General features: G+C 43.1%; 1 protein-coding gene across 6 annotated transcripts in view; it reads right to left on the reverse strand.

Annotated features, from left to right (window-relative positions):
• Window positions 1-333: 333 nt before the first annotated feature.
• mtrr (5-methyltetrahydrofolate-homocysteine methyltransferase reductase) overlaps window positions 334-14,587 on the reverse strand; it is a 28,126-nt gene continuing 13,872 nt past the window's right edge. For 3 of the 6 annotated variants that reach the window (XM_029842423.1, XM_011607807.2, XM_011607808.2), the window contains 2 exons: window positions 13,059-13,265; window positions 4,792-12,057 (listed from right to left, as the gene is read on the reverse strand). In XM_029842423.1, coding sequence (XP_029698283.1) covers window positions 11,913-12,057; window positions 13,059-13,265 — 352 coding nt within the window. In that variant the 3' untranslated portion in view covers window positions 4,792-11,912. Of the gene's footprint in view, window positions 3,402-4,791; window positions 12,058-13,058; window positions 13,266-13,991; window positions 14,033-14,587 lie in introns of those variants that run through there. The other 3 variants (XM_029842419.1, XM_011607810.2, XM_029842422.1) reach the window with 3 other exon arrangements.

Raw genomic sequence — 14,587 nt, forward strand, 5'->3', positions numbered from 1 at the left:
ATAGTGTATTTTTGTATGTGTTTATGTGCTATGTTCCCGTCCTCTCCTCTCCTCTCTTTTCCTCTCCTCTCCTCTCCCCCTCCTTCTCCTCTCTTTTCCCTCTCCCTCTCCTCTCCTCTCCTCTCCTCTCCTCTCCTCTTCCCCCTCCTTCTCCTTCTCCTTCTCCTTCTCCTCTCCTCTCCTCTCCTCTCCTCTCCTCTCCTCTCCTCTCCTCTCCTCTCCTCTCCTCTCCCAGCCAGCCATCAGCAGGAGGGTCCCCCTACATGAGCCTGGTCCTGCTCAAGGTTTCTTCCTGTTAAAGGGGAGTTTTTCCTTGCCACTGTTGCTTGTCTGAGGTTAGGCCCTGGGATTCTGGAAAGCGCCTTGAAACAATTTTGATTGTAAAAGACGCTATATAAATAAAAATTGATTTGATTTGGTTGTTCTGCACCCAGCCACTATTAACTGAGAGGACGATTCTAAAATTTCATTTACACTTGAGTTCCAATGAAGCAAAGTTTAAAAAATTAAGCCATGAGTGCGAGGGAGGTGCAAATTAGCCTCTCAGTCTGACACACACATCCTCATTAATGTTTGCTTGTCTCTATTACATTCTGTCCTCCCTGAGCCACTCACACACACACACACATACAAAGTAGGCAAAACTGGAAGATCTTTATTGCCGTCCATTCTTACGTAGATGTAAACACCAGCGAAGGAGCACACAAAGAGCAGTCATCCATCAGGGGCCTTACAGTGGATATCAGTGTTAACACAAGTAATTGCCTTCTTGCTTGGGAGTCTCCAAAAGTTAATCCAGCTTGTCAAAGTTAGCTCTTCCGAGCGTGACCCAGGTCTGTGTGCGTGTGCGTGTGTTTATCTGTAATCTGGAAGCTGCTGCCTCTGTCAGGACAACGTCAGCACTGCAGTAAATCCGTCTTCCTGCCAACGGGAGTGAACAGAGGGGCCCCCCCACCCCTCTAAAAATGCAGTGGATTATAAACTTCAACGTCCTGAAACTGCCGATAGACGGTTTCATACAAGAGATATAAGCATCAGGAACCTTTTTAAAAATCTCATCAAACCAGTCCATTATTTTCTCTGGCTGTTTGAAGCAAACAGTTTGGGTCTCCACCTGCGGCTGGGTTCCTGATCACCAGGCTGCCATCGTTCCCTTCTTATTCCCTTATTTACGTAGTTTATATGGTGGGGGGGGGGTGATCTCTCCTGGGGGGGGGGTGAGCTGTCTGTTTCTGACAGGAAAAGGTGTAGTTCATTATGAAAGACCATCTAACGAGAACCTCCCCCCCACACACACACACACACATACACCATGGCATGATTTTTCCAAACCACAATGCCACGCTGAATTTTTAATGTCATATTAAATATTTAACATATTAATAAAGATGGGAAGTTGACAAAGCAATTAGATATTGACTGACCTTTGAGTTGGTTTGGCATTCTAGAAACAGCACATTATGAATCTGAGCTTTAATTAGTTATCTGAGATGGGAGTTGTGGATTGGTGTCCACACCTCCCAGCGGCACAAACTCCAATTAATGTTTGTAGTGCAGGTAAAACATCCGGCAACATGAATGACATGCATGTTGTTAATCAACAATAAGGCTACAGAAGTGTGAACTGTGGACTCGTCCAATCACTTACACCCCCATGCAGTGGAGCTCAGCTGCATTTAGATCACAGCAGACATACTAGATCCAACCTGTGGCCAAACAAAAGGGGGGCAATGTCTCTCAACTGAGAGTCTTCCCAACCGTCTGCTAATGGCCTTGCAGACACACAAAGCAATTAGAGTGGCAGGCAGCTCTCCAATTTTCTGTTCTACAGCAATTACAGTAGACTCCCATCAACTTCTCTGCCCTCTAGGTAAGTGTGAGTGAGTGTGGAGGGGGGAGGCAAAGCCAGAGTGATGGTTAAAGGTCTTTGCTTATGAGCATGTGTCCTTGTTGTCACAAGGTTCTATGAGCAGTCCTTTGCCACGATGCTTTAAAGTGAGACCAAGGTGCAGAACTGTCCCCACTTGCCTGGAGGTGTCACTGCTCTTAACCCTGGGACGTTTCATCAGACTGCCAGAAACGTGCATGTAAAAGTGACGTGGAGCAGGTGCAGGGGTGCCTTGGCAGTGAGGTGGAGGTGAACAGGTCGTAAGCAGTTTAGCAAAAGGCGTCTCCGCTCAACGCTGCTGATTCAATTGAATCGGCGAATTTATTCAGTCTGTTGCAGTCAAGATTGTCTCCAGGCGCTTTGCAGAAACCCAGAGCCTGACCCTCACAAGCAAATCTGGCAGTAAAAATTCTCCTTTAATAGGAAGAACCCTTGAGCAGAACAGAGGAGAGGCGGGGCTTATTCCCTTACTGCAGCCTACCTCTAGATAGCAGCTATTCTGCCCTTGCTCAACCTTTTTGACACAAATAGTCATGCTTTTAAGGATAAAAATGTAGTGTTTGCACAGAAAGCTGGTACTAGCTTGCGATTTTTGGTACTTTCCCTCGACACACAGCACCTGAGGCCCATCTCTTTACAACAGTCTAGTCGGCCTTCAGCTGAGTCTTTTGTGTAAGCAAACTCCTCCTCGCTGGCTTGCTGCGGGGCATTAACCTTCGACGAACCTGAGTCCTATAAATCACAATAGAAAAATACCACAGTCCAGAAGAAATATTGGAAATGGACTGTAGTATGTCATTGTGCCTCAGTAATGTGTTGTTCCCAATGTCTGCTGCTTCTTACAACAGTAATTCCTGCGTCAGGGTAAAGAAAACGATGCAAAAGTACTCTTTTGTCTCAATCACGCACTGGTGCACTCCCACACACACACGCACGCACATGCACATGTACGCGCAAGCAGAATGTGAACATAGAAAGGCCGGTGACACCAATGGCTAATTAGTGACTTGCCTCATTACCCACCCAGTCTCCATCTCTGGCCCCAGCAATTATCCCTCTAAGGACCACAACGATGATGAGAGTCTCTGCCTTCATCCCTCACCTGTCCCATCCACTTGCCCCCCACCCACAGACACAATGCGGGTGGGAGATTTAAAGGCTGCATCCCGTGTAGATAGTGTAATCTGGAAATTTGATCATGACGTGAACGTCCCCTCAGCAGCCATGGCTGAATCCCTGACTAGCGATGCTAATTAGATTTTTAATCACACGATTCTGGCCGATGGAAGTCCCTAAAAACAAGTTACGTTCCCATCATCCCCAGCTGTGTTTAGTGCCAATTAACATTAAAGCATCAGATGACTTTGCACAAGAAGGCAATGGAGGATCATGCCGTTCGGTCTCGGAAGGTTCCAAACACCATCAGACCAGCCAGCTGTGGTCTTGACACATCAGGTGAGGGGGTGAGTGGTGATGGATCCACTGGTGATAGGAACCCACTGGGAGGACAGGACTGAAGAGGCAGAAGAGAGAAGAGGGAGAGAGGCTGAAGGGTTGATGTGAACCTACTGGCTGCAGAGGCTATGCAGGAACGCCCATGTATCCACAGGTTGCAGCAATGACAACATCTAAAAGGGTGTTTCTTTGGTTCTGGATGGCTTATAAGTGGTCCAGTGATGATCATATATTTGACATTTTATTTTATTTTTCATCAAATGGTGGTCATCAAACCAGTGGAAAGAGAAAATATGCTTAAATGTGATCCTATTTAATTGATATTTAATTGGATTTGTGCACCACCACACGTGCAACATAGTAGAAAGCCACAAAACCGATTATTTCCATCATTTCAGTATTGATTAGGTTAACGAAGTGCTGATTTACCACTTGATGTGAGATGTGTGAGCAACAGTAGACATTCTCTTTTAGTGCAGATAAAATGTGCTCAGAAGGAACTTTTGCCAAACTATTAATCTAAATTATGCAGCAGGGCTCTGGCAGTAATCAGACCTAATACCAAACATAAAAGCTCAATCTTTTTCAAAGCCCTTCCCTTCACCCTTCCCTTTGCCTTTTTAGTTCCTGATTCTTCATTAAAATTCACATTCCAGTTTTCCCTCATTTTTCCGGTCCAGTTGGAAATGGAAGAATGATGAGAGGGCAGCGATTCGCCCTCAGTGGCCACATTCATGGCGCATACGTTTGCCCTCCCATCTCATCATCATCCAGAGGAATGTATGGGCCCCGGCCTACTTTTAAATCAGATAGTTCTGCTCAAAATAAATCTAATATATGGAGGCTTCAGGCCTCGTCATTAGCTGCCAGTGCAAAGAAATCTTGCTACAGAGCTGTTTTGCTGACATCTGATGAGACGTTCAGGGCTGGTATGTGTTTTTGTCATCCATCTCCAGGTGACATGTCAAGTAAATGAAGAAACAAACTCACACACATGAGGAATCAAAGGGATAAATTCCCCCACTTGTCACTTAAGCTGTTTTCAAACATTTTTTGTGTCAAAGAGAAAAATAATCAACGACGGCTTTGTTAAAAGCAAATGCTGCTCGCACTGTTAATGTGCTACAGATCTGATGTGACACATGGATTGTTGACGAGCTGGTGGTCTTCAACTCTTATTCATCTGTCAGCAAACAAATTTGCATTGTTGTGACACTTATCCCGCTTTGCTGTTTGAGTAGATAATAAAGGATTTAGTTCCCTCCGCCTGAGCAATTCTTGCAGCACTGGTTCTTCTTCGAACCCCCTGACCCAAATCTTTTGGATCACCTTTAGATTCTAGGTGGTCAGCGAATGGGGGAAGGAGGAGGTGTGTGTGTGGGAGGGGGGAGTGGGTAAGAAGTACAATTGATCTATTATAAATAATAGTTATCATGAGGCATCAAATCCAACATTGTCAGAATAGTTTTATTTTCATGAAGGTTTAGGTACTGCATCTACATTTTGCTGGTAGTTTCAGAGGGAAGGAGATCCTTCTTGCATGGTCACAGGGAATTTTTAATTGCTGAGCATGTTTTTGCTTAAGTGTCTAAAAACTAAACTGTGACTGGGCTTAAAAACAAACTTGTATAGTTCTTGTGTGGCCTTCATAGATTTGTTACCTAGCCAGTGATTTTATTCAACACTATCCCATTTTTACATCAGTATACTGAAAAGATGTTTACTTTATCCCAATTACACCCAATATAAACAACATATATGGGAAAAATTTATCCTTGGCAGATGTTAGATGACAATTACAATGAATGTCCTACTGATTTTTGGTTTCTTTTCTGATAAATTGACATGATACAAAGAAAATCAAGATATGTAAGATAAGAGGCTCAACAGAGTCCCATAAGACATTTAACCTTTATTAGACAGTTAAGTCATTCAGGCCAGGTTAGACAATAGAAGCAGAGCACGTTCAGTCCTGAGGCCAATCTGGACGACTCGGTTACACCAGCCTGTTCAGCACACGAGGCCACAGCTTGACTGCCGGCGTGTTGCAGACATGTATGCTTCTCACATGCATAGAGTGTTTCTATGACCATCCTGGGTCCACACACTTTACAGCAGTTCTTTCCATTGCCGCTGGCTGTAGATGGTAGTTTTGTTGGTCGGGTGGATGGTGCACCAGCAATCTTCTCCAGGATCCTGCTCCTCCTGCTGCAGAGGCTGGGGGGTCTGGAACATAATGTCTTCTCTGGAGTTGGGGTCTGTCTTAATTTGTGCAATTAATGATAATTTAGTGGAGGGAATCTAAGAAGAAAATCCTGCAAGAAGAACTGATGGTTCTGCCCAAGAGAAACTGCCATGGTTCCCTGCTCACACTGGCAGCCACGCTGGGTTTGGCATTTCTTGGGCAAAATAAAGTTCGGGTTCATTTTTTTTTTACATCTGCATTTCTGTGCTGGCTGCTGGCAGGCTGGTCCTAGTGGCTCCTTGTTTCGTCTCTTTCTCTTCTTTAAACCCAGTCAGACTGAATTTATAGAAATGTGAGCATCATATACTGAAACTTCTTCGCTACCAAAATCATTGACAAGTTCAAGAGAATCTTTGGCCCTTCATGGTCAACTGTAATGAGGAACTGAAGAACAAAGCTATATTTATCACATCCCTCCCCAACTGTGTGGTTAAAAATGTTCGGATATATTCTTCAGAGAATGAGCCAAGGCCAATGAGTCTCACTGTAACAAATTAATTAAGTGTATCGTTTTATTTTTGATGAGAACTGAAAATGCTTCGCCAGACCCATACACCATACATGGGTTCATAAATCTGCTGGCTCTGAAATCATTAATGCAGCATTTTTCTGCAAAATAGAGGTAGAGGTAGAACTAAAAATGTCCGATCTCTATTGATGCTTTCCAAATCTCATTGTTCTGGTTCAGGATCTCATCCAGGAGAAACCACATGTATTACCAATCCTAGTAGGAAGACTGATGACAATCAGAACAATGAGTGATAATGGCAGAATATAACTCTGCCGCCTTTCAAGCTTCATCAGGATGCTCGATAAATCAACATTTATCATTGTTGGCTTATAGGAAGTCTGCCCTGGATTCTGCAAAGATGGGAAAGCAGTTAAATCCTGGATCAGAGTCTGCAGCAGTGGTGAAAAGGTCAGAGGTCAGGCCCATCATTCTGGAATCTGCCATCTGCAGTCCTGTCCCACACAAGCTCTACTGGAATCGCTCATGTTGAGTTTAAAGACAATTTAATTACGGTTGTGGCCCATTCATCTTCATGAAAAAGCGTGGTGCCTTGCTCAAGGGCAAAATCCCACAAGAGATCCCTTCCTGTTCTTTTGCACCTTTGCAATACAATATTTCAATATATGAACATCACAGACCATCACTGCTCATGCATAGGGTCCAAAACTAACCCACTAATTGGCAGAAACGATGTTTTAACATAAGGAATCTTGAAAGCAGCATGTTTCTAAATAATACTCTGACCAGTTAAGGTTTGTGCTAAATAAACAAACTTGGCAGTATTTCATCCAGTCAAGTTTTAATTAAGCCAAATTCATTAACTTCTAGCAAATAATGAATGCATGCCTGGACTTCATTAAATAGTTGATTGCAACAAATTGGGTTCATTAACTTCTTTCTGGAATTTATGAGTCAACTGATGAGTTTTATTTTACAGGGGAAGTATCAGATATAGAAATAGATTTTTATTTTTTTTTTGTTTAAAAAGTCCATGTGTAGATGGGAAGTACTGTACATGCTGATATTTACATTTTTTAACTCGGTGAGTTAATAAAATAAGCTTTGCATCATGGCCCTGAAGAACCTCATTTAATGAGTTAAGTGAGGGATTTATTGGAAATGTGTTATTTCAAGTCTTAAGAGAGAACACACATTCTGAATTGGAATATTTTTAAGCTTAAAAAGTACAGGTGGTGGGCAGCAGTGGCGATCTGCTCAGTCAGTGGGGAACTGGGCTGTGAAGCAGAAGGTTCCCAGATCCAGCACAGGCACGGCATTGTCAAGGCAAGTGTAAGAAAAAGTTGGATGGGTGTGATTGACTATAACTGCAGACTGCAATAGACACATACCCCATTTTCCCTGTGAGCCACAAACTCAAACAGCAGCCAAGTATTAAACTGAGATCGAGGAGTTACTACGGCAACAGTCATGTTAGCATCAACTCAATCTTTATTTATATAGCGTCTTATACAATCAAAATTGTTTCAAGGCACTTTCCAGAATCCCAGGGCCTAACCCCAGACAAGCAACAGTGGCAAGGAAAAACTCCCCTTTAACAGGAAGAAACCTTGAGCAGGACCAGGCTCATTAAGATTTGTTCTGTTATTGAGTTTGTTGTTAAACCAATGGAAAGATTCTAGTGTATAACATTGTAAATGAGTGGAGGGCTTAGATCTCATAGTTTTCAGACTAAATTAAATCTGCTACAAAATCATAGCAAGTGTTACTTGTATTTAAAATAGCATTTTGTACTATTAGTGATGGCTTGATGGGAAATTTAGTTAATTAGTCATAGCAAAGGCCAGTGGCAACAATCTGGGACTAAAGATGATAAAGTCTCTTTCTAAAATCTTTATATATATACACACTTGTGCCAGGCAGACTATACTAAAGTTATCTCAGCAGGACTTTTTAACAAGGATGGATCTCAAAGTGACTAAAAATAAACAGATGGATACAAAATCTGCTTTAATGCAGACTTGTTGTCCATTAAGTAGTGTAGCAGCTCTTTGCGCATACATTTTTCAATAAAACAGTAATTATGGAGAAATCCCAGCAGACGCATTACTTGCATACAAGGTGTCACATTTTAAGATGATTGATCACGTGAACAGCTTTAAGTAGAGCTGAAGTGCATTATTTTGCCTCCGAGGCCATACATCACGCAGTACGGCATGCTGAGCCCGACGGAGGTGCAAGATCATCGCTAGTTAGAGAAGGTGAAGATTTAAGGCATTTTCATTAAAAATATTAAAAGAGCTGTTCAATTGGTGTAATCCCTCCAGGATTTAATCTGATACGCGCACAGACTTCCCCAACCTCCTGCTGAACACAAAGTGCCACGATAAATTGAGTCAGGAGCTTCTCCTGCTTCCAGCTGCACTCTTCTGTACGTGCTGTTCTCCCACCATTATCTGCTAATCTCTCTCTTCTCTGAGGTAATTTGTTTTCATGTGCCACTCTCACTGTCTCCTTCTCTGTGAAGACCTCATCTTTGCCTCTTTATGGGACCATTCCACACACTGCCACTCCTCATCCCATTCTCTGTTCATCCACTTGCGGCATGTTGCGTTCAAGTGCAGTCGGACATTAATCTACCGCTGATGGGCCTCACTCAGCAGACAGTTCGCAGTGGTTAAGAGCAGCCATTACATTTCAAATGTCTCTACAGAAGCCCGTTCACATTGAAAATAAGAACAAAAATGGCATCTAACTGACTTGATATGTACTCGTCTGAAAGTCCTTGAAAGGAAACAATGCTGCAGCAGTCCTTGAAATCTCAGAACTTTATTCTGATCTCCTCTGCTTGTGCAAAGATTTGGCTGTGTGTTCTGGTTAAATATAAAATGTCAGTTTGAGACCGACATGCTTTTCATAGCTGACTTTACAGTAATTGTAACATTATGCCACTTAATAGAGGCCAGGAATGTGGAAAATCTCTTTAATTTTCAAACAACCTCTTCAAGCTTCCTTGCCGATCTGGTTCCATGGTAACATCTGCTGAACAAAACCCACACAAATAATGGGACACGCCAAGGTTAAAGTCTTCTATTTTTCCACTTTCAATCTTGGGTGTAGATGCCTCTCTTTTTTTTCTGATGAGAAGGCTCATCTCAGCACTTAACCTCAGATTTGCATATGTCATTATGACTGCGAGGACCGAGGAGGATATAAATTCTCCTAAGTGTTCATCCATCGCTGTGACTTTAAAAATGCACAGCCAATTTTAACTGTTGTTTGAGTGATGGGGGAGACAAAAACATCTATTCCTGGAATATTCTTTCCATGCGGCTGATGAGGTGGACACTTTCTTCCACAACCAGTGGCACAAAAAATCTCAGTAATTACTGGAGAGCATTTTTGTTCCAGCTCCTTCCCAGTAAAGGCTTCCTGATTGAACTCCTTGTCCTCCGGCCTTCATCAATTGAAGCAACTCCCAAATGCTGCATCGATAAACAAAGCAAAGCACCTGCAGACTGAGTAGAACAAGTGCAAATCTAAAAAAGACGGATTTTTCTCAAAGCTTTCTGTCAGATGCTGACGGAGTGTTTGTGCAGCCCAGCTGGGAACCAGCCTGAAAGCACGTCTCATTATGCATCTGGTCGTGCAGGACTGTCGTCGGCACCACATCAAAGAGCCGAGTCGGCATTCCAGGGCTGCTGACAGCAGACCGAGAATGACAGAGACAGAGTGGAAATGTCCTTTCCAATGACAAAGAGGAGCCCAGTCTGGCCCACGCAATAATGCAGGAAGACAGGTGGACTCCTTTGGAGTTGTACAACCTTCAAACTTAATTTAACCCGCATCTCAGTCTGCAGAGGGAGGATGGATGGATTCTGTTGAGAATCACATATTTTTTCCAATCTGCATGCACAAACATTTAGACAGTCTTCCCTAAGATCTTACGATGGAAGGACATTACAGGTTCCAGCTTCTGTCCTCTCAACTTCTCCTACTTTCTACAGCTGAATACTATAGGGGCCCCTTTTGAAAGTCCCTCATCTCATTGATACAGGGCGAATCTCCCACTTGGAGCACTCAACTCTTCCATAATAACAGTCATTATCTTCAGCACACCTCTTTCTGCTTCATTTAAGCTTTCCTTAACAAGGCGCATCCATCACCAACCGGTCGGCGTTCCGCGGTCGCGCTGACCTCCGCCACCCTGATTTATTCCGTCCATCCCGAGCTTTTGCTGCGGGACTCCGGCCACGGCTGTGAGCCTCTTTAATTATGAAGACATAATTGAAATCTTCATCAGTCCTCAGAGGGTGCCGGTTGAGGTGACATAAGTAGCTAGCAGACTCTCCATCCTTTAATGGAAATAAGGTGGAGGATAGCTCACAGTGTCTTACAGCTCACAGGTTACCCACAAAAGATGACTTGCGTCACTGGGATGAAGCTGTTGTGTCACCAATAACAAGTCTGAGTCTTCAGATGGAGACTGGTGTTATTTTTCTGACTTTGTCTTCCTCTGCTCTTAAGATTTAACAAAAGTAGCAGCACACAAGGAGAAGGGTTTAAGTCCCATCTGCACAAACAGAAGAAGACAACTCCAGATAGTACGAAGCCAGATTAGACCAATTATTCCCAATCAGGGATTGTTTACTGTGACAGTCGAGGTTTTGTTTACGGTACTCAGCTCAAAAAAAAACGTACCAAACGGGGGTATCATCCGCGGCACAGGCGGCGGAGTTTGGAAACATGTTTTTCTCTCGCGTCCACTGAGAGGGATGTGTAAAAAGACTGCTGTTGGAAGATTTTATTCCAAGAACCATCTCTTCCCCTGGGAGCTTCTAAAACGCCTGTCAGAGAAAAGCCTCCAATTAGCAGAATGCTTTCTTCATCTCCTGCCTAAAGTCACCTTCAACAATCAAATGATCTCTCAATTCAAATTAAAACAATCTTTTCCAACAATTAGAGTTCATTAGCTTCCCAATGATTTACGCGGGTCTCAATCATTGCGAGAATGGCACCATGCACACACTAGGCCTGCACACGCATAAGGTCACCTACAAGAAGGCAACAGGTGAAAAGGCATTGGCTGAAAAAGGTTTAGTCTGGAATATCTCTTAATTCTTAATCAGATAAAGCACATCTGTGTTTGTTTGGACCCATCTGAGTTGGGTTTTACAGTACTTTGTGAGCTTGTGTCCTCATTACTATTATAACACAGTTAAAAATCATTCTTATTGAAAATACTTCCAGAATAAATTAAAAAGCAACACATTTCCACCGCATTTAGCAACCTTTTTTTTTCCCTAATAAAGACTTCAGAGGTATATTATGCTGTATTTGGGGCCAGTTTGGCATGTCTGCAATGGGAAAAAAAGCGCACAAACACACGCCTTTCATCCTGACAACACCCAATTTACAGATTCTGAGTGTGCAACCGTGTTTGTGTGTGGGCGTTATTAAACAAGTACGGATTGCTGCTTGGTTTCCATCTCCACTGAGGAGATGTTGCACTCTTTCTCCTTTAAAGACAAAAAACCAAACACTCGTATGCAGCTGACAGAAGTGAATGCCCTTTCTGCAGACAGGACAAAGCAAAGGAGCTTGTCTACGCTAAAAGCATTTTCACAGTGCAAAACCAATCTCCCACACTACTCCTATGTCTAAGGTCATTTCTGTTCAAACAACAAAGCCCGAGATGATGTACTGAACCGATTTCCCCTGGGTCAGTGTGCTACTCTCCCATCTCAGTAGAGTTGGGTGGTGTCAACTCAACACTGGCTTTAGCGTCCGCAATTTTACGGCCTGGAGCTGAATAAGTAAAGAGCTCGGATGATGCCTAAAACGCCCTCTTCTCATCATCCCCAGATATCTTGTAAGTAGCGTTTCTCTTCCCTCAGAGCTGCCAAGGTCTTCATGGCTTCCAGCTGATCCATTCCCAGCTCTGCTTTGATTACCTCCATCAAGGTGGTGTCCACATCTTTAGCCATGTTCCTAGCATCTCTGGTGATTGGAAAGAGGGGATTTTGTGATTACAACAACCAAAACTGAAGTCTGTTGAATAATAGAACAACTATGTGCCTGTAAGGACAGTAAGACCATTATTGGCCAAACCATTGTTGCTTTCTCAGTCCAGAAATGAATCTGGGAGGAATAGTTTCTTGGTGGGGCAGCATATTGATATAGAACCAGATCAGATCTTTCAGTCAAAAGTACAAGGTGTAATTCTAATAGCAGGGTAGCAATAAGCTCTACAAATATCGCCACTATGGATTCCTGTGCTGTGTGATTTGTTTACCTTTTCAGACAGACATTTCACTATATTCCCATGATTCAAAGGCCTTGCAAGTAGAAACTTCATTCAGTTTGACTTGTTTTATGTCAGATCGTTCACTTGAGGTCAAAGCCACATTAGAATCAAAGCAGGTATAGCAGGCAGCATCTGTACCTACATAAATTAACATTTTCATTATTCCTGCTTTTACTCTTCAGTTTCATCTTGACGGACCTCACGTCAATCAAGAGGACAGAAATTCTTCCTGGGTGATATGTTTTGTTCTTCACACATTCTGAAAACTGAATATGGTCAGGTTTGATTGCATATATTTGAGCTAGTTGTCTGAAAATTAATGAAATGCACCTTGAAAGTAGTGATGGCATGTCAAAGCAGTCTAAAAAGATGTGAGGAAAGTCCAGTGACTGAATTACGGTAACAGTATGTTAGGAACATTTCCATCACAAAAACAAAAGAACAGGAAGGAGAGGATAATTTGTCCTTCTCACAATGAAATCCATATTTATACAACTTAAAAAATCTGTCCTAGCAGGACTAAAATCATCAGCCATGAGCAACTGCCTGACTAACAAGAACACAACAGGAGGCAGTGTGCAAAAATTTGATCTTTTAACAGAGAACATAACACGTGTTCCAGGGAAGAACATTTTTCAAGCAGAGATAACAGCAAGTAATGATAGTTGCTGCCGACCTTCTGCATCAGTCTTACCCACAGACGTAGATGCACCCCTTCTGTTTGAGCAGGATGTCGGTGACCTGTCGGCCGTGGAGCTTCAGGTTGTGCTGAACGTATCTCCGTTGGGCCGTGGGGCTGATGGTCTCGTCCGCTCCCTCCTGCTCCTCTGGATCATCTCTGGAGAATGATAGCTGGAGGTGGCTCAGAACGCCGCTGGAGACGAAGCTTTCCAGCTCCTCCCTGGGCAGAGGTAAGGAAATGTCACAGACAGAATTACCTACAAGGTGCTTGAGCAGTAAATAAAAAATGTGTAACTATATCAAAGTGAGGAAAAGTAAAATATCAATCCAAGAAACACTAAGCTTTTGCTTGCTTGCTTAGTTCAGGTTTGCTAGTTTTGCATGCCACCCCGCACCTGGTACATTACTACCTGCTGCTATTGTCTGTTTAGTGGGCTTGTGTTGTGGTTAGAAGGAAAGGCAAGGGGAACAAGGTGAGGGAATAAGAGTTTAATGTGCCTCAGAGCAACTTGAGTAAAGTTTAGCAGATAGAGCGAAAGCATGAAAGACAAGATGAGGTCATAACAAGCTGTGGCCCTGAGATCGTGGATGATGGTCTTCACATCAGGGGGGCTTGTTTTATGTTTTACAGTAACCCCTCAAGAAAAATTAGCATTTTTTCCCCCCAGAAGCACAGAGTATGGTGTGAATACTAAAGAGACACGAGTGTAGTTGCTTCTTCTGCCACAAACATACTTAAGCCATTAGTAAGTGATCACACAAAGTGCAATTTCTGGACAACTTAAAAATAAAAAAGACAACAAAAGGCTGAATATGAGCTCTAAAATCAGAGAGTCACCACTGTGTGCACAGAAACCACCAGCAGTGGCTTTCAAGGGCTGCGACCTGCAAGACTCCTTGGTGTGTCCATGCAAGCTGAGCCTGAGGCGATACGTGGGACCCTTACGTGAACCCAGCGGGCCTTCCACTTGGTTCCTCTCCCACAGCCTGGAACCGGTTCCCATTAAGAGTTTGGGGATCACCAAAAGCAGAAAAAGTGTAGTGAAAAGAAAAGGGGGGTTAATGGGAAAAGCAGACTTGCATTAGTATCATACCTAAACGGTAATTGTTTTTTTCTTCTGTTAACGCCATATGATTGATTTACATTAATGACTTTTTTCCCCACAATCAGCATTTACCTATAAAGCAATCCCATAAACATGACCACGTATCCATGTTGGTCCTGTTCACCATCTTAAACCATTCGAATCACGTAGAACTCATCACAGGCGGTCCATAAAACACAAACTAATCACTTTTGTCAACACTGTGGGGGTGTTCATCAGAGAAGCCCACGCTGGGAGCAAACGCTGCACACTACCTGCTGTTTAACTAAAGGATAGAGGCAACAAACAGAGGAACAAACAGCATCCTCTGTGATCTGTTCTTCTGTGATTAGGGATGCTAATCCAGTCACACCGTTTAATCCAGCAAGAGAAAAAACAGCATGCCGTGGCGGGCAACACTCGTTCCATCAATTAGTGTGAAGTCAGGGCAAAGCTG

This window comes from Takifugu rubripes, chromosome 10 (genome assembly GCF_901000725.2).
Source record: "Takifugu rubripes chromosome 10, fTakRub1.2, whole genome shotgun sequence".
Classification (NCBI taxonomy): Eukaryota; Metazoa; Chordata; class Actinopteri; order Tetraodontiformes; family Tetraodontidae; genus Takifugu; species Takifugu rubripes.